At 25.0% G+C, this 24,353-nt stretch overlaps 1 protein-coding gene across 2 annotated transcripts; it reads left to right on the forward strand.

The window, feature by feature from the left end:
* LOC145835690 (DNA ligase 4-like) lies at positions 1 to 20,529 on the forward strand. Of its 2 annotated transcripts, XM_082943385.1 has the most exons (20): positions 1 to 129; positions 816 to 967; positions 1,122 to 1,224; positions 1,683 to 1,816; positions 3,040 to 3,210; positions 4,560 to 4,664; positions 5,520 to 5,652; positions 6,130 to 6,268; positions 6,677 to 6,872; positions 13,233 to 13,401; positions 13,593 to 13,741; positions 14,769 to 14,891; positions 15,570 to 15,717; positions 16,306 to 16,416; positions 16,737 to 16,828; positions 18,357 to 18,496; positions 18,742 to 18,877; positions 19,005 to 19,102; positions 19,714 to 19,816; positions 20,064 to 20,529. In XM_082943385.1, the coding sequence occupies exons 1-20, from the start codon at positions 60 to 62 to the stop codon at positions 20,208 to 20,210; spliced, it is 2,619 nt and encodes an 872-aa protein (XP_082799511.1). In that variant the 5' UTR covers positions 1 to 59; the 3' UTR covers positions 20,211 to 20,529. The 2 variants fall into 2 exon arrangements, with proteins under 2 accessions (XP_082799511.1, XP_082799512.1); XM_082943386.1 differs by lacking the exons at positions 1 to 129; positions 816 to 967; positions 1,683 to 1,816 and having other exon boundaries at positions 1,139 to 1,224.
* The last annotated feature ends 3,824 nt before the right edge of the window (positions 20,530 to 24,353 follow it).

Below are 24,353 nucleotides of genomic sequence, written 5' to 3' on the forward strand. Positions count from 1 at the left end.
AAAATACTAATACATTTAATAATTAACAACTTAGCTTACAAAATTTTTAAAGTGTTTCAATGTATATCAGTAAAACAATCAAATTTGGACAATTGTGTACATTGTTTGAAAAGTTACAAAATGCTAAAGGTATGTTTATATTTTTTTGCATGAAGTTATATTAATTCTGCGCTTTTTACTAAACTTTTTAAAATATACACATTTTTAAAAACTAAAGTTACAGAAAACTAACAAATAAAGTTTATAGAATTTTTTTTTTATGACAATTAAGAAATACAAAAACAAGTTTTGTTCAAAAATTTATTAAAGCTCTGAATATATTTTAGTCTATTTAAAAGTTTGTTTCTGAATTAAAACATCTACTACCCTGTATTACATACAAAGTTTATGTTTAATTGTTTTTGACCAAGCCTGGTCAATAATTTTTTTTTAGTAAGTGTAAAGTAAAAAAAAATCATCATACAATATTTTGTATTAAATATTTTATTTTAGTTTAGTCCTAAAAAAAAATTCGAAAATTATTTAAATCTTTTTTATTTTGAATATACATTGAAAACTTTTAGTTTCTGAGATATAGTTTTATATTTTACTATAAAACAATGTTTAGCCCAGCTGCGCTCTTCAGTTATAAATCAAATCTAAAAACTGCTACTATCATTTTTTAAAACTTAACATATAACAATAACATAATTTATTAAAAAAGTACTTAAAAGCTTGATAAAAAACACTACTATGTTCCAAAAAAAAATTGTATCTAACATAGTTTGTAAAATATCATAAAAGCCCCTAATCTTATGTTTACCTCTTCTACTTAGGAATTAATACAAAGAAAAATGAAATTGCTAACTTTCTACAAAAATATAAGAAACTGTTAAAAGAAAAAAATTGTTCAAATGAAAACATTTTTCCTGTTTTGAGGTTGTTATTACCAAGATATGACAACAAGAGGTCTGCTTATGGAATTAAAGTTAGTTTATTGCACCCTTATAAATTGCTCTGTGTTTTTTTATTGATATTTTAATTTTTTCAAATATAAATTTATGTACAAGTGTTTTATTTTGGTTTTTATTTAAAATCAAATAGATTTTTACCTACTTACAAGTTATAATAAAAAAATTTAGGAAACAATGCTTGCAAAGTTGTATATAAAATCTTTAGGCCTTGCTCCAAATGGAAATGATGCTAAGTCTATTTTAAATTTCAAAAGCTGCGGAGAGTTATCAGGTTATTGCTATTTTTTGAATTAATTTAACAATGGAAAAATTCAACTGAAAAAAAAAAACTAGTTATTGTTTTGATAATTTCTAATTGTGCAATTATTTTACTCTTATAAGGTTTATACTAATCAAAACCATAACAAAAACTTTAACTAATTTCTCATTAACTTTGTTATTAAACTATCTTTAGATTAATATCAAGTTTCAGTTATTAGTTGAATATTTCTATTTAAACTTAATTTTTATAAGGATAATATAAGATTTTTTCAAACACAACACTATTTTTTGCTCCCTTTTTTGCCCTTTCATAAAGTTTTAATATGTTTACAGTTATTAAAACTAAGTATGAACTAAATATTTTGTGTAGCCTTACTTACAGTTTTCAATTTTTATGATGAAATTTGTTTTTAAGGCATTAGTAAACCAAGTAAGAGTTTATTTGTGTTTAAAGCTTTTGAGTTATAGGAAACTTCTCAGAGGTTTTGTACCAAAAAGTTCTGAAAAAAAGATGCACAGAACAAAAAAATATGAGTATTGAAGAAATAAACAGTACATTGGACAAATTTTCATATTACAATAGCGTCAACAAACGTGAAAAAGTATTTTGCTTTACTATCTTAAATTTTTATTTTTTTTTATGTTGGACAACGGACATACAGCATTTTTATACTATTTTTATAACTAATAGCTTATGTTGCTAATTTTCATTTTATAATGTTTTTTACATAAAGAATAAAATACCATCTAAATATAGAATATATGTAGTCCTAGGCCTGAAGTAGGAACTACTGTTAGTATCTATAAGGGGGGTTTGGCTCCTATTTTGTGCTAAATCTTTGAGTGTTTAAGTGTATTTTAAGAATTGCCTATTCTTAGATCTTTTTTGAGACTCCGTAGATCTGTTCTTAAATTTTTTTGAGAGCAGTGAAACGCCGTTAGTCGGAATAAAGTTTTGACACAAAAACATCTGTGGTATATATTCCGATAAGCTTAGCTTATCAGGATCTCTAAGATTTGACACCTTTTAACGTTACATCTTATATATAAATTTTATAAATAAAGTGTGTTTCTTTAAGTGAAAAGACAGCCAATATATCAGCAGAATAAAACTGCAAAAATAAACGCAACAAATAACACAAATGTTATACAATTAAAAAAATGTTAAATGTTCTTAAAATGCTCAAATGTCACAATTTTAAATGTAAAAATAGATCTTACCAAAAAACAGAATCTTAAATTGTGATGTGCACTTGCACATCACAATTTCTAAAACTAAGCAAAACTACATACATTGTTAAAGTTTTATTATGTGATTTGATAAACACTCAGTTAACGCCCTGAGGCCATTTAAAAAACAACAAAATATATCTTGTTTGTACCATTGTACCACGTATGCAACAAAATATATTTTGTTGCATACGTGGTACAATCTAAAACAAGAGTTGACACCCTTTTGTAAGTTGTCTGTTATTTAAAAAAACCTGATTGCTGTTTACAGCTGGTTAAAATAACTTTAATACCTGGTGCATAAACTTAGACTTCGATAATATAATCAGTATTAAACACTGGTATTTAGTGTGAATTAAATAAAAAGCATAATTGTAAGTATTTACCACCAAAATTTTTTTTTGTTAAAAAAAATCAGCTTAAAAGTAAGAACATTGTTGGCAAAATATTTTTAATTTGAGAGCCACAGCTTGCTGATTTCTGATCTGAAGTATGTGTGACTGAAAAATTAAAATTACAAATAAAGTGTTGCTATCTTAATTCAAATGTATGTAGACGTAGTTTTCTTTAGAAGTAAGTTATGTTTCATTTTCAGATAAAATCACTGCTTGAAAAGTTGGTTATTAAAATGTCAGCAGTTGAACAGAAATGGTTCATCAGGTTATTGCTAAAAGATATGAAGTTTAAGCTGGGCTACAAAGTCATTCTTGACATCTTCCATGGAGATGCAAATGAAATTTACTACTTAACCACAAGTCTTAAGCAAGTAAGTTTAGTTGCTTTAATTAAATTTATACATGATATTTTATAAACAAATTTGATTAGCAAAATGCTTGTTACAAGATGAGAGTTAAATATTTAGGGAAACAAGGTGACATAGCGAAGTCTAAGTATTAACTTTACAAAAGCTAAAATTGACCTTATTTTAAGGGCATAGGGAAAATTTAACATTTTTTTCACAAATAATTATATTATCTTTTAAATAAAATCTCAAAGTATTAACTGTTAATCAGATTTAATGGAAAATTAAAGATTCTATCAAATTTAGAAACATACCTATTTTTGTAACACATTTTTGATACAAACCTATAGACCACATTTTTTATTGTAAATTTTCTTAAAATATTTTGAAGCTCAATTTTATTTTTTGTTAATCTTAAATTTTCAAGTAGTATTCCTTTCAATATTTATAAAAATCTGTCAAATTTATAAAAAAAATTGAAAAAAAAGTATTTTTGTAAAATTATTAAAAGCTTCTCTACTCATATTTCAAATATTTATGAAAATTTTACTGAGAAGTTTAAAAAGACTGCTCCAAAATAGTAGAAGGAGGTTACTATTTAGTGAAATATTTTTTTTGAAAATTTTGTCATCAGGAACCTACAGAAATTTCAAACTTTGGTCGTTTATACCTTAAGATGTTTTAAGTATAACAAACACTAAAATGTAACTGGTAGCTAAATTAGTTGTATAAAAATTTACAATTAAAAAATTGATGCCTTAATTTTAAATGTGTAGTACAAGTGATTTTAAAACATTTTTTTTTGTAAAACAGCAAATTTTTACAAAACGTTTTTATGTAAATTTAAGATTGGATATATTTCCTTGTCAATTCTTAATATTTAAAAAGTTTGCTAAAATTCTGTCTTTTATTTGGTTTTTTATGCTATGGAATTAAAACTTTTGAAAATTTCTCTTTCTATTATTATAAGTATAGTACTAATATAATTTAAAATTATTAAAGTATTAAAAATGATGTATTTATTTTTATTTTAATTAAAACATATTTTAATAAATAACTTTTAAGTATAAATTTTTTAAAACCGTGAAAGAATATTTTTAAACATATTATTATTCTGCTGTTTAATTGTGCTAAATAGTACATAAAAGCTTATTAATCTCTTCAACTTAAAAGACTATTAAGTCTTAAAAATTAGTTGCTTTTTCAAAAATTGGAACTAAAATCTTTTAAAGTAAGACCAATGGGATTTGATTGTATATTTTTTACTAAACTTGATTTTTTTTTATGATATAAATATAATTAGTAGGACTTAGTTACAGCCTTGAAAATTAAATCTGTTAATTCAAGATATAATACTTGTGTGTGTCAAACAGGTTTGCGAGAAACTGACTGATTCAACAGTTGAAACTAGCAGTTATTCAATCGAACTCTTCCAACCATTTCGTCCCATGCTGGCTCAACATGCCAAACTTGATGAGGTATTTAATTTCAATATAAAAAATTTGAACATGTTGGAGCTGTTTAGTTACCAATATATACATTAAAACTAAATTTTCTTAGCGACCTAAAATTTTGTCTTTTTCTCCGTTTTTAATTTTACTTAAAGCTTGAAGTTGTAAAGTATTTAATGAAGTAAGTATAAATTTATTTTATTAAAATTATTTTTACTAGTTAGATATAGTTTTAAGATTATAGTTTTAACTAAGACTTACCTGCCACATTTTAGGAACTAAAATACAAAAGAAAAATGAATAAAGTAATTAGTTTTAATACCTTTTATTTATTATAATAGTTTAACGTTTTATAAAACATAAGACTACGTCAAGCATACTTTTAAAATAAAAAACGTTGGCTAATTTATTTTTTTATTTGGAAACCTTGTGCTGGTTTTTATTTCTACTTCAATCACTTTTAGTCAGTCTTCTTTTTTTTTCAATTGTATACACTTTCTATCGCTTAAGTTATATATGTAAATATATTGTATTAGTTATTAAAACTAAAACATCATGTAGTTTAATTTTCTAAAAAACTTATTTTCTTCATCATTTTTTGTATATACGACTTTTTTACTAAACTAAGTTTAATATTACAAAATGTTTTTTTATATTTTTACTTCAGTATTTTTTACGTAAAACTATCGGCATTTCACAAAGTAATAGTTTTGAAGTTTAACCTTTCATAAAGTATACCATTCAAGTTTCTAAGATATTTAGAATATCCTATTATTTTTTAACTTCGTTTTCAACATGAATTGGTAATCTACTTGTATATTTTCATACAAAAGTTTTTCAGTTTCTTATAATTTCTTAATTTTTTTTTATGTTCTAAAACAGGTTGAATCATTGATGAAAAAAGAGAATTTTCAGCTGGAAATAAAATATGATGGAGAAAGAAGCCAAATGCACAAAAACAAAGATGAATACAAATACTATTCAAGAAGTGGTAAAGAGTACTCAAAAGTATTTGGTTGGTATTTATAGAAACTTTTTGACAAAAGTGATGTTGTTTTCCTAGAGTTTAGCTTGTCAAGCCTAAGAATTATTTTTCAAACTTTTTAGTAAAATTGTTTGGAATTTTTTAACTATTTAACTTTTTTTTTGTAAAACAAGAGTCTATGTTTAAGCTGTTTTAAATAGTACGTAACGACCTTAGTTGAAAAAGTGAAAGTGTTTATATTTTATGTAAATGTGAAAACAAACAATTTTAATGTAGTAGTATTTAAAAGATAAGTTTTTAACAGTAAACAAATTTTGCTTTTTTAAGTAAATTTTGTATTAGTGTTAAGTATACATATTTTTATATTTAATTGAGCAAAACTAATTATTTTATGATATTAAGTACTCAATTGAGAACGCAAACTTTGGTTAATCTTAAAATAATACATTTTCACAATAAACTAATTAACTTTTTTATAATTGTGTTTTTATTAATTATTACGAACAGGTGACAAACCAAACGCAGGAAGTCTGACTCGTCACATTCATTCAAGTTGCTTCAACTCAAATTTACAGTCTTGTATTGTTGATGCTGAAATGATGGCATACCATCCAACTTTGAAAACTTTCTTTCAAAAAGGCGGACCGTAAGTTAATATTTGGATACAATATGTTTTTATTTAACGATTGTTTATTTAGAATTTTGATATGTTTAGTACTTAAAATTAATATACGTATAAATTTTATTATATTATACCAATGAGGTCTATAAACAAAGCTTTTAGATTTTTTGGTTAATATATAGTTTTGTCAAATCTTAATATTACAAATATTTACTAATCAACAGACTTATCTTTATTTAAAACTTTTTTTTTTGATTTAATTGATATTTTTATTTTATTGCCTTTTTTTTTTAATTATTTTTTTCATAGTAAAAATTAAAATTAAAAGTTTAGTTATTAGCAATATGTATTATAACAATTTGAAAACAAATTTTCTTTATTAAAAGTATTAAGTTTTTACAAACCTATCAAAACCAATTGGTAACTTTACAGGTTTGACATCAAACACATAACAGAAGACAGCGAGTTGCAGCCTTGTCTGGTGGCGTTCGATCTCGTTTATTTGAACGGTCAAAGCTTAACTCATCTACCTCAGCGTGAACGCTTCAACCTGCTGAAAACAAACATCAAGCCTTTGGAAGGCAGGTTGATGATTGCTGAGCACAAAATTCAATCCACTAACAAACAAGTTTGTTACAAATTGTTAAGTTGTTTTCATAGTTTGTATAAACAGTTTGTAAAAGAGTAAAATTGTAATTCATGTTATTCTGGAAAATTTTCAGGGGCCATTACTCAAAATGAACTGATATTCAAAATTAATTATAAAAAGATTAATCAGGGTTGCCACTCGGTCAGGAAAAGTCAGGAAAAATTTAAAAAAATTACAAAAGTCAGGAAAAGTCAGGGAAAATAGGGGGTTTTGAAAAAGAGTCAGGATAAGTCAGAAAATTTAATGAAATTAAAAAAAAAGTCAGATTTTGTCAGTTTAAATTTACAAAAATATTTAATTTTATTTCCAATGCCTTCTTCATCTGGTATAAATTAGTAAAATATCCTTTATAAAACTGCTAAAATTTTCTATTAACATAGTGAACAAGTACCCTACTTGAACAAGCAGATTTTGTAAGCTTTTTAGTATTGATGATCTGTAGCAAGGACACTTCCATAGTGAAACTGTGATATATACACAAAGTTTATCTAGCATAGTTTTAGAATCAAAGTATTTTTGTTTAAGTAAATAATTGAGTTCATTATAACTAAGCAGTTAGTTTAGTTTTTTATGTAACAAGTTAATGTGTATATTGAAGCGGAATGCAGACCAGATGAAGGAAACTATATCTTCATTGGATGAAGAGGTTGAAATCAGGGGCGTCGCGTGGGGTGTTGCACTGCCGCAACTGCACCACCTTGAAATTTAGTAAGAAAAATAAAGTATCTATAACGTTTTCGTTACTTATTAGAACGAAATCTCTTATAAAACTCCAATTTTAAAAACGACCATTTTGCCCACTTCACTGCCGCAAACTCTTAGCTGACTGCCGCAAATGAACTCAAAAAAGCAAAATTTCTTCAAGAATTACCGCAAAATCAATATCTTGCAGTAAGTAAGTTAAGTTGAAAATTCCCTAAAACAGGATTGCTTAAGTATCATCTACAAGCTATTGTAAACATAAATTAAAAACAAAGCTAACCTACTGCAAAGGATTAAACTTAAGTTTATGTACCCACATGAATTTTTAAATTTAAGAGATCACTTCTATTAAAACGAAACAATAAAAGAACAAAACTTGTCATAAATTACATATTTTGAAAAAATAGATCAAAAACCTAAATCACCAAAGTCTTAAAAATTTGATTTTTTATTTCAATCTGCATACATAAACTTAACTATAACTGATTATTGTTATCATAAGGTTAATAAAATATTCAATTAAATTATATTTAAATGTAAAATTTGAGTTCTGAAAAAATGTTAAGAAGTTTATTATAAACTTCTAGTTTACTCTTACAGAAAAATAATTTAGATATATATTAAATAAAAATTAGTATTATTGAAACAGTCACATATTTAAATAAAGTAAATAGCCTTAACTTAGAAACTTTGATTACTTAGAGTAGTTTAACATTTTAGGAAAATTTAGTCTACTTTATATGACTTTTGGTTGAATTTTTTCATAAACAAAGCAAAAATTATAGATAAAATTCTTGAAACATGGTTGCCTTGCCTCATAATCAGGATAACTTAGAAACTAAAAAAAAAACTCAAGATGACCCAAGATAAATTAAAACAGGCCAAATTAGAAAAATATTCAGGCCGACTAAAGCAGTTTTAGTTTTTTACTCTGAAAATAACAAGCTTATTTAAAATTAAAAAATAAGTGTTTTACCCCTATGGCCACATGAAAACTAACTAACCATTTTTTTTATTGCTATAATGGTTACATATTTATAAATTATCTTTAAATTTATTGAAAAGTCAACAGCCTCACCGACCAAACTTAAAAAAATTGAGCTCCTGAGAAAAATACTGTCATCAAAATGAAAAACAGATTAAATTTAAATAAAGAAAACATACCCTTAAAGAACTATTAAATTTTTAACCTCCAACAAAAAAACATTAAATTTAGAAAAAAAGTTAATAAAAATCTTAATGTTTGTAAAAAAAAATGTGCAATATAGTGAGGGGTAAGGGGGGGGGGTGTATAGGCTCTTTTTTTCTGTTGTTCTTATTTTAACTTTATCAGAAAGCTAATAGTTACTCTTTAATAAACTTGAAATTTCCAATTAAACTTTTAGATACAACAGGTCAAAGCCAGAGAGTACAATGATTTATTATACAAGGAGCAAACCAAAACAGCAAAAAAATACAATTTTACTGAAAACCTATATTCTCCATAATTTTTAAAGCAATTTTTGTCAAACTTTTTCATCCTACTTTTTATAAAATTTTATACTTTTGTTGAAGAGAAGTATTAAATTTTTAAGTATCAATATATATTTTTATATAAACAAAAAAAATTACTTTTTTAATAACTTTTTTTTTCTTAGTGTTTTAAATATCTATTTTAGCAAATTGTTTTGTTTTATAAAAGAAACATCTAAAGATTTTGAGACCAACATATAAAAAAAATAAATGATTATAGTGATTTGATTTATTTGTTGTTTGAGTTTATATTATACTAATAAGGATTCTTTTGTACCTCTGACTGTGAATTACCATATCTCAAAAATTAATATGAATTTTTTATTTTGATAAAAGATGACTTGTTGTTAAATTAAAACTGTATAAAATAATTTTATTAAAATAATTCTAAAGTAGATGTTAAGGGCTTAAAAGGGGGGATGGGTTAAAACACTTTTTTTTTAACCCTGTTTTAGTTTGTGCCTCCCATAAGGAACCTTTTGTTGCCTTCAACTTTGACCAGCTAAATCTAAAAAAATATTTTAAATTTTTTAAATCTGTAAAAAGCATCTTGTAGCTTAGTAAAAACTACATAAAATAAGATCAAATTGTGAAAAAAGTGTTTTATCCCGACTCAAGGTCACTCAGGACAGTTTTTTGACTCAAAGAGTGGCAACCTTGCTTTTATTTTTTTTAATATTGAAACTGTTTATTAGTTTACTCTGTATAGCTAAAACAATTTTTTGTTGAACAAGGTAATTGCTATTTTTATAGATTTTATAACTAGGAAAATGCAGAAAAATACTAGTCAAGTAAATTGGACAGTTTCTAAGCTTAAATCATGCCAGTTATCAGAGTTAACAGAGGAAATTATGCCTGCAGTTGAAGTTTTGTATAACATCATGCAATGCATAGACTTAACTGTTCAAAAAGTTAAACAACATTTGGAAACATTTCAAGCTGCAGTCAACAGTATAATAAATTCAAGTAGTACAGAGAATGTTAAAAAAAGCCTTTCTTTTTCAGCAAAAGAAGTCTGTGATAGTGTCAGCTTCAACATCACTGAAAGGTTCAAGTTTTATGGCCATTTTAGAATTTCGCAGTTATTTTTGGAAAAATATTTTACTGTTTATAAATCTTGTTTTCCTTTAAAGCTTATAGAAACAGTGAAGAAGTGTTATCCTGTAGTTGAATGTAAACAGTTAGAAAGAGAACTGAAAACATTTTATTCACGTACAGAAATGCATCAGGATGCTCTAGTGAAAATATTGTTATATCTTGAAGAATATAACCTGACTAAAATATTTAATGAGACTGCAAAGCTTCTTAGAATTTTGATAACTATTCCCATGACTAGTGTAGAAGCTGAAAGAACATTTTCATCTTTGAAAAGGATCAAAAAATTTTTGAGAAACACCATGGGTCAGTCAAGCTTAAATTCTTTAAGTGTAATTTCAATTGGTAGGGACTTACTTAAAAACTGTACTAGTTTCAAGGAAGAGGTGATGGAGAAGTTTATCAACCAAAAGTAGAGAAGAATGAATTTTAGTTACAAAGGTGAAAAGTAAGAGCTTAAGTATTTATGTTTGCAAAGTTAGAACTTCAGATTTTTTTTTAGGTATACATTCAGTAGTAACCATTTTCTGTACTAAGCAAGTTTAGTTTTTCTTTAAAAAGTTGTTATTTGTACATAAGATTTTCTTTGTTTCTAGACTTTTTAATTTACTTGCCAAGCTTCATTATGCATTCCTTTTTTTTTTTAGTTAAAAATAAGTAAAAATATTATTATTAGTTTTGTATTTAATCCAATATTTTTCAAGTAAAGTTGAAGCTAAAATGAAATATTATTATACTTGCTGTGTTTTCTATTAAAATATAAGATTGTTATATCTAAACTGTAAGCTACTTTAAGTTTTAACTTTAGAGCCTTTGTAAAACTTAATGTTATTTAGTTTGCATGTTATACTTTTGAGTTTTTTACTTAGTCAAACTTTTTTTTTATCTTAATTGTATTTTAAAATTCTTTAAAATTTCTTTACTGAGTAATGTAAGTTATTCTTTAAAAAAATTTCAACTTGTACACAACATTTTATTTGTTTGTAGACTTTTTAATTTACTTGCCAAGTATAAATAGATTTTTTTTAAATTAAATATTAGTAAAATAATTATAAATAGTTTGATGTTTAATTAATCCAATACTTTTTAACTAAAGTTGAGGCTAAAAGAAATATTATTTCATTTGCTGTATTTTCTTATTATAATATTAGTTTGTTTAATATAAATTGTAAGTTAGAGACTTCGTAAAATTTTATATTTATGAGCTTGCTTATTTTACTTTTGTGTTTTCAACTTAGTAATCAAGCTGTTTTTTTTTTCAAACATCAACAGTTTTAATTAGTTATAAGTTGATACTCGTTTATTTTTTTCAATATTTAGCAGTAAATAAGCAATTATTTTCTACTAAGTAAAATAAATTTTACTTAAAATAAACTTGCAGTTTATACAAAACCTTTTTTGTTTTGTTTGTAGACTTTTTAATTTTCTTGCCAAGTCTAATAAGACATTTATTATTTTGTTGAGTTAAACATTAGTAAAATAACCATTCTTAGTATGATGTTTAATCAAATATTTTTAAATAAAGTTGAGGTAAAAAGAAGAACTAATAAAGTTGCTGTATTTTTCAATATAATAAAAATTTGTTTTGTCTAAATTTTTTCTACTGTTAGTTTAAACTTTAAAGCCTTCTTAAAAATTAATACTCATAAGTAAGCTAACATTTTTTGAGTCTTTTAAATTACTTAATTTTTTTTTTCTATTCCTATATTTACTTTAATTTTCAAAGTATTTACCTTTTTTTTTAAAGTTATTTTCTTAAATATTTTTTTTTTGAAAAAATAAATGTTTTATTTTTTAACAAAATTTCCCAAATTACATTAGCAATTTAATGTAATTGTTATAGAAAAAAGTCTTTATTAAAGATGAAAAAGAGTTTTAAAGTAGGGGATTTTTTTTAAATTCTGCACCACCTTAAAAAAAAAAATACCACGCGACGCCACTGGTTGAAATGCTAATAAAAATTCGAAGAAAATAAATTTAAGTACATACATTAAAAATAAACAGTATTTGATTAAGTTCTTCATTGTTTTAATGTTTTAACTGTAAAAATTCGTTATTGTTTTAAGGTCTGAGTTGTGAAAGTTCCTTATTGATTTAAGGTTTTAATAGTAAATGTTCCTTATATGTCGTTTGTTTATTTAGATACATTTATGCTAGGAAATGCTAAAAAATTGTGTCTTTTTCCAGACAAGCTGTGTTAATAAGGTAATAATACAAGTATTTTGCTGATAGAGCTGTTTATTACAAACATCAATCATACACAGATGGTTTAAGTGATGTACTGGAAGTTTGATGATAGAATTCAGCAAAAAACTATCGTTTTTAATCTGTATTAGAAATAAATTGGAAGCTTTATATAGTTTCAAGTGTTAAATTATGTATTTTAGAATAAGTTTAATTTAAGAGTTTGAATTAGATAAGTCAGGAAAATTTTGGTAAAAAGTCAGGAAAAGTCAGGAAATTTTTCTCAGCTTGATCAGTGGCAACCATGCTTAATTCATAACATGATGCCGATAGAAACAAAGTAAAGAAAATAATTATTAAAAGAGGCATTCTTAATTATTCAAGCAACTGTGTTTTAAAACGTTTTTATAAATGTAATCATGTTTTGAAATAAGATTTCAACTTGAAAAATTTAGCTAAAGATCTATTTAATAAAATTATATTAATACAAATTTTTAAAACATATTTTGTAAAATTGAAAATTAAATGCTGTTTGTCTATAATATAACTGAAAAATATTTGATTTGAGTGTTAATATAAAAGTATTGACAATCATAAATTAGTGTACACAAACTTTGAACTTTTTTTGAAAATGTTTTTTTCCTTCTTAATAACTATACACAATTTTTCCAAGTTTGAAAGCTTCAGATAATTTTATCTACACATGTATTAGTATGTAATTTAAAATTTTGTTTTACCTAAAGATATTAACTTAAAAAATTGCGTTAAAAACTTTCACAAAATAGTTATTTTGATTATGAAAGTTACTTTTTTTCAAGTTGAAAATTTTTTGTATCCTGTTTTTAGGTAGTTACGTACCTAAACGAAGCAATAGACAGAAGAGAGGAAGGGATAATTGTAAAACGACCAGAGTCGTCTTATTTACCCGGTAAAAGAGGAGGACAGGGTTCTTGGCTGAAAATAAAGCCTGAATACGTTTCAGGAGTTCAAGACGATTTTGATCTGGTAATCATAGGTTAGTAAAATATTTTATGATTAAAAGTTTACTTTTGAACGACTAAATTTTTTTAATTTAGAATAGCTTTATTTTTAAATTAAATTTGTCATCAAACAATAGAAATTTTATTTAAATATCAGTATTAAAACTAATCTCTGCAAAAAAGCCATTGCGTATAAATGAAATATGTAAAACAAACCAATTTATAGGTGCAAATTTTGGTGTTGGAAAACACAGCAATTTATTGTCAATGTTCCATCTTGGAGTTGGGTGCAACCCTGATAATGATGGGATCCCAACCACATTTAAAAGCTTTTGCAGGGTCGCTTCAGGGTTCAAAAATAAACAGCTGATCAAAGTTAGTAGGTAAATTGTACTCATACTAACGTGGTTTGATTTTTTTAGCTGGGCTACTTAACTTTTACAACAAAAATTCACATTATTTAGATATATATAACTTTTTAATTTAACACAATGTATAAAAGATTCTTATGAATAATTATCACTAACAAAAAAACACTATTTTCTAAAGATATTTCTACTCTAGTCTAAGTATGTGGATCATCTGAACATTGAAAAGATAAGAATAGTTTATTTATTTTTATTGATAACAAATAACATAACTTATTAAATAGGTTGTTAAAAAGAGCTTTAAAATTAAATTATCCTAATATATATATATATATATAAATATGTATAATATAAATAAATATATATATATAATATATATATATATGTATATGTATTTTCGTCATTATTAGATTAGCAAAGTGTACTCATGAGTTGTTGTACCTACCAGTTTTTAATAGAAAATGTTACTTATCAGATTAATGTATTTAAAAATAAAGTATTACTTTTATTTGTTTTTGTTTAAAGTTTAAAAAATTAAAAAAGGTTTAAATTGATTAAATTAGGGTGTATACTGACTAATAATAAAAGTTGTGTTAATATGTTAGTTTCTTAAATCGTCGTAGTATGTCAAAATAATTTTATTATTTTTCTCTTTGATCTAGCAACAAAGGGATCGGCAGGCATTAGGTAGTAGCGGGTCAAATTTTGAAAATAGAAATATTTGCGCGCCGTAGTTTGCCCAGTCCTGGTCATACCTACCGAGTACATACTTCGTTAGTATATAAAAACATATCAAAGCAGCTTATATTCGGAAAACAAAAATAAATTTTAGTTTATAAGAAAGGTAATAAATTAACTTTAAGAACTAAGTTTATATGTAAAATATTTAAATTTAGTACATGTAGTTTCAAAAAAACAGAATTTTTTTTTCATTGTCCAAATACTTACCAATTAAAATTTTATATCTATTTAATCACACATTTTTAATTTTTAGCGAAAAGTTACAAGCTTACTAACAATCATAAAAATTTTAGATAACAGAGCAATTGAAAAACAAATTACAAGTTTTTCAAAAAACCAACATACCAGATTGGTTAGTACTAGCAAAAGAAAAACCAGATGTTATCATTCACCCTAAAAATTCTCTTGTTGTTCAGGTTAGAAAATCATATATTTTAAAACAATTTTTGTTTAACTTAATGTTATGGCTATTTTTTCAATGGACTAAGCTTTGATTTTTTTTTTTTAATCTTACTGAAACTTGCCTTTTTTTAAAACTAGATCTTAATTACTCACATTCTTTCAATTTTTATTTATTTTGTTTCAAAACTATTTAAAAATAACTTAACTAAGGTATATTTCATTTAAAGGTGTTAATTTTGTATAATATGCTTCTAAATATAATTATTAATCTAATTCGATGAAGACAAGTATGATTGTTTTTAATTTTCATTAAAAAAATAGGTATTTTGTTTTTACTATACAATAGCAGTATAAAAACTAAACTATATTTTTATTTGTTTTACTTCAACTTATGTATTTTGCAACTTTAAATCTTAATTTTGTTTTTGTTGTAGTTTTCAACACTTTTTTATGTCAACTTCTAAACAATCGTCATTGTTAATCAATTTATACAAAAGCAAATGATAGTTGTGTTACTTTATTTACTATTGATTAATTACGGAAATTCCACTGCATATTTTAGACAAATTAAACATGATTACAAGAAGTACTCTAGAAGCAGTAATGCAACTAAAACTTTCAGTAACTATTTTGAATTAGTTCTACTATCAACCAGTTTTTTGCTTCACTTTTCCCAATTGAAATGCACGCAGGTAAGAGCCAGCGAGGTGCTCGCATCGACATCTTACGCTGCAGGTTTCACGTTGAGATTTCCCAGGTTGGTTTGCATGCGGGATGACAAAAACTACACGGACGCCTGCGATGTGCAGCAACTCGCTGACATCGTCAATATTTCTAATGGTTTTTTTAATTGTGTTTTTATGTATTGGCTAGGAGTTGCATAGTTTTGTTAAATCAAACAGCTCTAGTAACTGTTTTGTACACTTCAACAATAATTTATATTATGTTTTAAAAAAACTAACATAGTTGTATATAATCATCTTTTCAAAACATTCTGAGCTTGAATAATTAGTCTTTTTTTGTTAAAAAGTAAAAAGTTTTTCGGTCCATTAGGTATTGATGATTTGAATTCATTTGTATGTTTCACTCTAAAAGCTTAGCTCAGCTATACATTTACAATAAAATTTTTGCAATACAGTACTTTTGTTTCAAGTTAACTTCAAAACATATAAAATCATTAAAAATCGTTCACACTAAATGAGAACTGTTTTATTCACTCATTATAACTCTCATATTGTTTAGTTGTTTTTTTTATAGTGTTAGAATTAGGAGTTTTTTTTTATTGAATAGCAGTAAAAAATAAAAAATAAAACAGATATAAATCTCCTTAAAGCTAATTAAGCTGAGAACTTTGAATTGTTCGATTTAAAACAAGTTACAATATGATAGCAGTATAAGTTAAATATTTTGTTAAAATCTATTTTTAAGGAAAACTTGCAACTAGACATGCAACTTTGACCAAACCAGAAATTAAACCATCAAGTTCAAATAGGAAAAGAAAATTGAAAAATGTTTGCCAAATTGCACACAAATTTCAAAGTAATTTGTTTTTTTTTAATTAATAAATATTGTAACGAATTCCTTTTCACCATACTTCAAAAACAGTTTTGTATATTAATATTGTTTTAAATAATTTAATTATGAGTTATTTTTAAAAAGTTTAAAATATTATTTTTTAAAATTCTAGTGTTTTAGGTTTTTAAACAGACTTCTTTTTTGTATTATGTCAGATTTTGAATTAAAAACTTTGGAAACATAGAGTAGTGAAATTTCAATTAAATGTTTTGAAATGTAGTTATTTTTAAGTACTAGATATTTGAAGTATTAAAATTATAGCTGAAATATAAATCTTTTAACAGGTAGAGATTTATCTGGTATAAAGCAGGAATCGTGTTTTTTAAAGGACCTTGTTTTTTGTGTACTCACTGGAAATGAAAGCTTTACTAAACAAGTGAGTCAATTATCTTATAGATAAATATTAAATAGACATTAATAAATGACGACTGTAAAGTATTAGAACATTGTTTTATAAAAATAGACTTGCAGATTGTTTGTTTTATTATTTTCTAGTTTTCCTTGTACATAAATTAAGTGGGTTTATATTTAGAGAAAAATTTAAAATTTAATAATTTGAAATATTACCTTCAAAAAGTCGGTTATAAAGTTCGTTAAGTTGATATATGTGTTATTTACTTTATTAAATGTTTTTAAAAGTTTTAATTCTATAAGAATTAAACAAAAATAAGGCTGAGGCTTGGTGAATAAAAAGTATTTGTAATGCAGTACTGTTTTAATTTTGATATATTTTAGTTACCTTTTGTAATTTTTCTTCTATAAGAATAAACAAATCATCTTTAATTCCGTTTAACTTTTTAAAAATTTTAGTAAATTTAGAAAAAATATTGAGTTAAAAAAAAAACTGAAAGTTATTGAGTTATTTTAACATCCTTTAAACCAGCACTTCCCAGACTTTTTTTTTCAAAAGGTCCCCTTAAAAGAAATTGAAAATGCTATGGCCCCTCCAACAAGATTACTTAAAAAACACCTAAGATTTTTTTTTGCTCTTCAACTCCAGAATGTCTAGTGTAAGATTCTAATGTTGACCTCATGGCCCCCCAGTGCCTCCTTTACTGCTCATTGGACCCCTGAATATCTCTTTTGGCCCACTTTGGGAAAGCCTACTTTAAACTAATATTGTTAATTTATTTTTCTTTGTTTTTTTTAATTCTTATTTATTTTTTTACCAAAATCAACAAAAACTTGAAAATAAACTCCCAGTTTATAAAGAGTAGAAATTATATCTGTCACTTTAAAGTTTTATTTCATTTTATTTAAATAATTATTTACCATAACCAAAAAAATTTATTATAATTTCTGCAAAATGTAAATGAAGCCAACTATGCATTTTGAATTTGAAAATTAGTACAAAGTACACAAAGATAAGTAGTTAGTTTACTAAACTTATCTAAATCTAAATTAGTTTTCATATGTTAGTCAAACTTATCAGCCATTTAAAGAAACATGTGTTTCAAAAGTTGGCTTACGTAATGCCTGCTAAATTGTAAAAATAAATATATAATGTTTTTGAAATAGTAATTAAACTTTAGGTTATTTATTCGAACGTTGAAGTGTATAACTTATAGTGCACAAAACCAATATATTTAAACAAAATAATGTGATTTTTTTATGATTATGACTACAAGATACTTCATACAGTTTACAAAATCAATATAAAATAAAAAAACAGCACAACAATATCTTTTTTAAGTAGTTTAAAATTATTAAACTCATTTATTTTATCATTATTTTTAAATCAAGTTAAAAAATAGGCAAAAAACCATGCGTTTGTAAAATGCCAAGTAAAACTATATTAGCAAAATTGTATTTCCAAAAACATATTGTCATCCAGTTTAATAATTGCTTCTAAGTTTTTACTTTAAAATAAATGTGTAGTTTGTTTTAGCAAATAAATTATGCAGCAACTGCAAGAGAAAGTCGTGTCAAATGGTGGTAAAATTGTTGAAAACCCTGGAAATTTGACTTACTGTGTTATTGTAGGAAACACTGAAAATATCAGAGTGGATAATTGTTTGAAAAGCAACAAATACAATGTTGTGAAGTGAGTTTCAATAGTATTTAGATTTAAAAAATAACTGTTTACTCATTTTATAGTTTATCAGTTTGTTTCATTTACGGTAATGACAACAAATTGTTAGTATAATTTCATTTAAATTAAACCTGTTTTGTAATACAAATTAAATCGTACTTGAGTTTTATAAGTTAAAACGAACCAAATTAAAAAAATTCTCTGTATAACATGATATTATATTAATTTGATGATAAAATAAGAAAGTATTTTCTCAGAGTTGGATGGCTAATTTCTTGTTTGAGAGAGGGAGTTTTGTTGTCATGGAAACCAAATGATATGTTGTCATGCACTGATAGATACAAGGAAATATTCGAAGAAAGTTTTGATAGATACGGAGACAGTTATGAACAAGTAAGCTTTTAATTATACCTGAAGTTTATTTTTTTGATTTAATTGACTTATGTGTATTATATATTCTAAAAATTTACTTTAGAAGTCTTTAATGCTTTCAAAATTTGAAACAAAGTATGTTTTATAGGATGTTACAGAAGATGAACTTAAAATGCTTTTTGAGAATTTTCAACACAAAATTTACCCAAAATTTTCGACACAAACAACTTTGGAAGTGATTAATAAGTTGGTAAACTTTTTATTTATTGTTTTTGTTTTGTTTAAAAAAAATATTATTACTTATTCATGTTTTTTTTTATAGAATTGAAAAACACAAGTAAATCTATTAAGTTAAATACAAAGAAAAAACTTTGTTTATTAAGTTATAGATTTTTATAAAGTTTTTTTTTGTGCTTGGTTTTAAACTAATATACTATTCCTATCTACTAGCTTTAAATCTTATGTGCTACAAAACTTTATTTTACTATTTAAAATTCTTAACTACTATAATGGATTTTCATTGAAGATTTCTTAAGTTGTTATTTTGTACGGGTAAGCTGTTTATTAATGCTTGTTATAATAAGTACTAATTATATACTTTATAGATATATACTAGTGCTTATGGTTCATATATGTTTGAACTTGATATTTTAGAACCAACATATTTATTTTATAATTTTTGAAGTACTTGCATATACTGGCATCAAATGGTTAATTTAGTTCAAATACTGCATAGTTAAGAACCTATTCCTGTATAATAATCATTACTAAAATCAGTTCAATACTTGTAAACATCTAAACAAAACATTATCTAAAGTTCCTTAGTTTTGTTGTAATAAAGCTATTGGTTATTTCAGATACGATTTAAAAGAAATAAAGTCACTTTATATATTTGATGGGATGAGGTTTTATATTGAAAAAACTGATAGTAAAATACAACTTGTGTGTGTTACGTCCACTGTAAGTTTGCATAAATAATACTTCTTATGTTTTAGACCCAAATGGTTCTGATAAAATAGTTTTAAATTATGTTTTTAATTTATAAACTGTCTTAATTTTTTTATTGCCTTAGTAAATGTGGAGGTTTTAAAAGTTTTTCCAAAGTTTTATTTAAATTTTAAATAAAGCGTAACATTTAGCTATTTTAAATTTAGTGTATTTTATACATAATTTAAAGGTATACGAAAAGCATGAAATATTTTCACAGATTGAAATGTATGGCGGGGCAGTTTGCAAAAGTAGAAAGGATGCAACTCACATATTTACTTGGAATGAATCAAACAAACAAACTTGCTCTAAGCGTGTTGACTTAAACTGGTTGAAAAATTGTGTCACTGAAGGAAAAATTGTTTAGTTAATTTTTCTAGTTATTACCACTGAAAAAAAATGTATACAGAATTTAACAAGTCATTAACGCTGTCTACTAATAAATTACAATTCTGTTTTTATAATAGAAATAAAGTAATAAAGTATAATTTTATATTTATTAAAAATAAATTTTTGCAGTTATTTTTATAGCAAATTTTTTTATGTGTTAAAAAAATTTATCCAGTCTTCAAAATTTTCCTTTTTATGTTTGTATGAAGTCAAATAATGAAATTTATCATTTAAGCATTTTTAACAACTTTCATAGATTTTTCTATATCACTGTTATTTACTTACTACATGTTTCTAACCGAATCATAAATAATAACTAATATGTATTTCACGTTTAGTGTTTAAGCATACTTTTCGCATTTATTTTGTTTTTGTTTACTGTACTTTTGTTTTCATACATTATAAACGTGATGATGTAATTGTAACATTTTTAATTTACTTTTGAAAATTAGATGTGCTTTAGCGGCTTTTCTTAACTGTTGTTATATTATTTATTGTTTTAAACAACATTGTTTATTTTATAGCTGTTGTTATCTTATCACTTTAAGACTAAACACAATCACAGTTAAAATAAGCTTAGTTTTTGATAAATTATATACCCAGGAAATTAAGCTAAAATTCTGGGAAATAAAAATTTAAGCTATAAGAAAGTATTTTAATTTTGAACAAAAATCACTAAAAAACCTGGAGTTTTAAACAATTTTCACGTGTTAAGTAGTAAAATTTTGATTTGACTTGAAAAATCTATCATAAAGATAAAAAAAGTTTGTCATCATCAAAAATGTTTTTCTTTTAAAAAAACACATTTTGAAAAAGCTTTACAGTATCCTTTAAATGTTATTATACTGTTTAAGACTTTACTTTAAAATAGAAATTTTCCAAAAGTCGTGTACTTTTAAAAACCTGGAAAAAGTTCAGAAAAGCTGGAAATAAACCAGTGGCAACCCTGTATAGCAGTAGTCGACAGCTTTTTAAAGAATAGGCCACATTTACTAGAAAATGTCTTTTGCGGGTCATGTAATTTCCAAAGCTATAAAAAAATGTAGAATAAACTCTTATACGCTAGTTTGCTTTTAAAAACTACTATAAAGTAAAGTTGAAATAAAACTCTGAGCACATATTATTATTATTATATTGAAATATTAGGTTTGCTTGTTTTACGCAAATTGATTTGAAGCTAACTAGTATGTTGCGGACCACGCAATTATGCTTGGTGGGCCGAATTCGACCGTCGGACTCTAGTTTGCCGACGCCTATAATTTTCAACAGTTTGTCATTAGTAAAATATTTACATACAGTTTAATTAAATTTTGCTCTAGAATCTTAGAGACTACTTGTTCAGAGATACTTATTAAAAAGTATTTTTCAAATAATCCTTCAATTATAAGGTGCTTTTTATAGCTTATAAACAGTATTAGTTAAACTTGTTTAGGGTCATTTACTAGTAATTAAGTTCTTTAGTATTTATATGGTATATGTAGTTATACAACATTATTTAACTTTTCTAACTAGTAAAATATTTGTAAAAAAATTCTTCGATTCTTTACATTTTTTAATAGTTATCTGAAAGATTCAATCACTTTATTTTTTCAAGCGCATGCTCATTAACGTTTATATTTTAGAAAATAATAACTATTTACTAATCAAATAATAGCAAACTACGAATAAAACTGATGTTTTAATAAAAATAAATTATAACAAAAAAGTTTTCGCAATCTTTCTACATTATAACTTTGTTATTACTTATTATAGAGTTAACTTATTAGAGTTGTACTGGCATAGAATAAATAAAACGGATTATGCTTCTTGGCTAGCAAAGTTCGCATGACTAACGAGATATTAAAAAAAAATTGATTCATATGGTGAACTTAAAGCTTTATTAGCTTGTCTATTTTAAAAAGTTATATTAAATTAAAGATTACTGAAAATAAATGCATTTTATTGTTTACGAACGAAAAAGTAAGAATTATAACAAAGTACAGTTAAGTCATAAGCGAGTGCTGAAAATGTAATTTCTTGCATTTGAAAACTTGCTAAATACTAAAAGTATTGAAAAGAAAAGTATTTTCAGATCATGTTTGCTCATTTATTCTTTTTTCAGCTAATTTTTGTTCATTCTTTTCTCTCGCCAGTTTATATTATTCAAGTCCAATGCTAGGATCATTTTCAATCTGAACTCCTGAAGACGGTGGCACGTATAAATGTTTAGAAAATTGATTTAACCGGACTAAAACACAATCAAACAGATTGGTTGTTGCAAATTTGCTAGCAGCTTTTATAACAAAATGTGTAATAAAATAAGTGTATTTATTGTTTTATGATGGTTATTTTTACTTATTAAACAATTTTTTGGTAGCATTATAACATATACAGCGGTATTAACAGAAAAAATTAATTTGGTGTATAAAGTAAGTGAAAAAAAAAATCAAAACACTATAATTCGTTATCGACTTGAAAACTTATTTTTGCTACAATGTACAGTTAAGTCATAAGCGAGTGCTGAAAATGTAATTTCTTGCATTTGAAAACTTGCTAAATACTTAAAAGTATTGAAAAGAAAAATATTTTCAGATCATGTTTGCTTATTTATTCTTTTTTCAGCTAATTTTTGTTTATTCTTTTCTTTCGCCAGTTTATATTCTTCAAGTCCAATGCTATGTTCGTTTTCATTCTTAACTTTATAAGACGGTACCATGTAATAAGGTTTAGCAAATTTATTTAACCGTTCTAAAACACGATCAAACAGATTGGTTGTTGCGAATTCGCTAGCAGACTTGTCGAAGTCTCTCGTGACCCACTTTAACCCCGTCGTTTCGCCTATTGCTTCATAATTTAAGTCAACTAAATCTTTATTTAGATTTTCGAATAAATAATATCGAACGGGTTTACCATAATCTATATTAACAAAATTATTGCAGTCTGAATAGTCTTGATCAGAGACCCAAACGCCGGTCTCTTCGCCAAACTCTCGAAATGCTGTCGCTTTTATGAATTTGTTGTCACCGTAGTCCTCTTTTCCCTTGGGAAAGTCTAATTGATTTACATCATCGATTTTGCTAGTACTGATGACAGCGAGCAGCTGTTTGTCGTTAGTCTCAGCAATCACTCCTGACTTGTATCTACTCTTTTGGGTTTTTTTCATCGCAGCTCTGAAGCTTTGCAAGTTCATGTTCTCACATTCTGATGGCAACCTGTTGTTGTAATTGTCAAAGCAATGTCTTTCAAGGTCATCTTGATTAACTTCACTAGTTCCTTTAGGTCTGGTATCATTGTAGTCGTATTTAAGATCTTCGAGATTGTTTTGTAACAGAAGCAGACTACAAATTCTCCTATCATTTTCAAACATTTTAGCAACTTTTTCTTCTACTTCTTCTACTAATCTATTCATATCTATCAAAAAAGTAAGATAAAAACTATTAACGTGATTTTTATTTAGATATTATATTTAATTTCATTTTGAAAAAGTATTAGAAAAATTAACTGAATGTTTTATTTAAAGCAGTATTCTTACTTTCTTTATAAAATGGTCAGTTTATACACTTTTCATTATTTTTTAAACTTTTTATAGTTTATCATTCTAAATAAAGATTCTTTCAGGTGTAAAGCTTTTGAGTATTCTTACTTAGTATTAGTAATACGAAATGAAATCTATTAAGTATGCTAAATTTTGTAGAGACATTTTAAAACTCAAAAGTATCTACAGAGAATTTAAATAATTAGTATCCTGTATAAATTGCTAATAGAAGCAAGGTTGCTTTAGAAACTAAATCATTAGTCTTGAACCTTTTACGAAGCTGATTACAAAAATACTTAAAAATTAACTCTATGCGCACTACAGTGAAAAATGTGTTTATTATTAAAATAAACTTTTATGTTTTGGGTGTCTTTATGTATAAAAAATATGTTAAAAAGTTTTTAGATAAGTTAATTTTAGAATAGAATACAACAAATTAAGCGCCTTTTTTTCGTATATTTTTTTCTGCGCACAATATAACATACCTTAATGCACATAAGTTGTAAGGTGCACAACAGAAATCAACTGTTCTACATTACTAAAGAAATTATTGTCAAAAATTTCTATATAAAATTTGTAACATTATAAAAAGCTTTTTTTTAATCT

This window comes from Thalia democratica, chromosome 5, assembly GCF_965202585.1.
Source record: "Thalia democratica chromosome 5, ktThaDemo2.hap1.1, whole genome shotgun sequence".
Classification (NCBI taxonomy): domain Eukaryota; kingdom Metazoa; phylum Chordata; class Thaliacea; order Salpida; family Salpidae; genus Thalia; species Thalia democratica.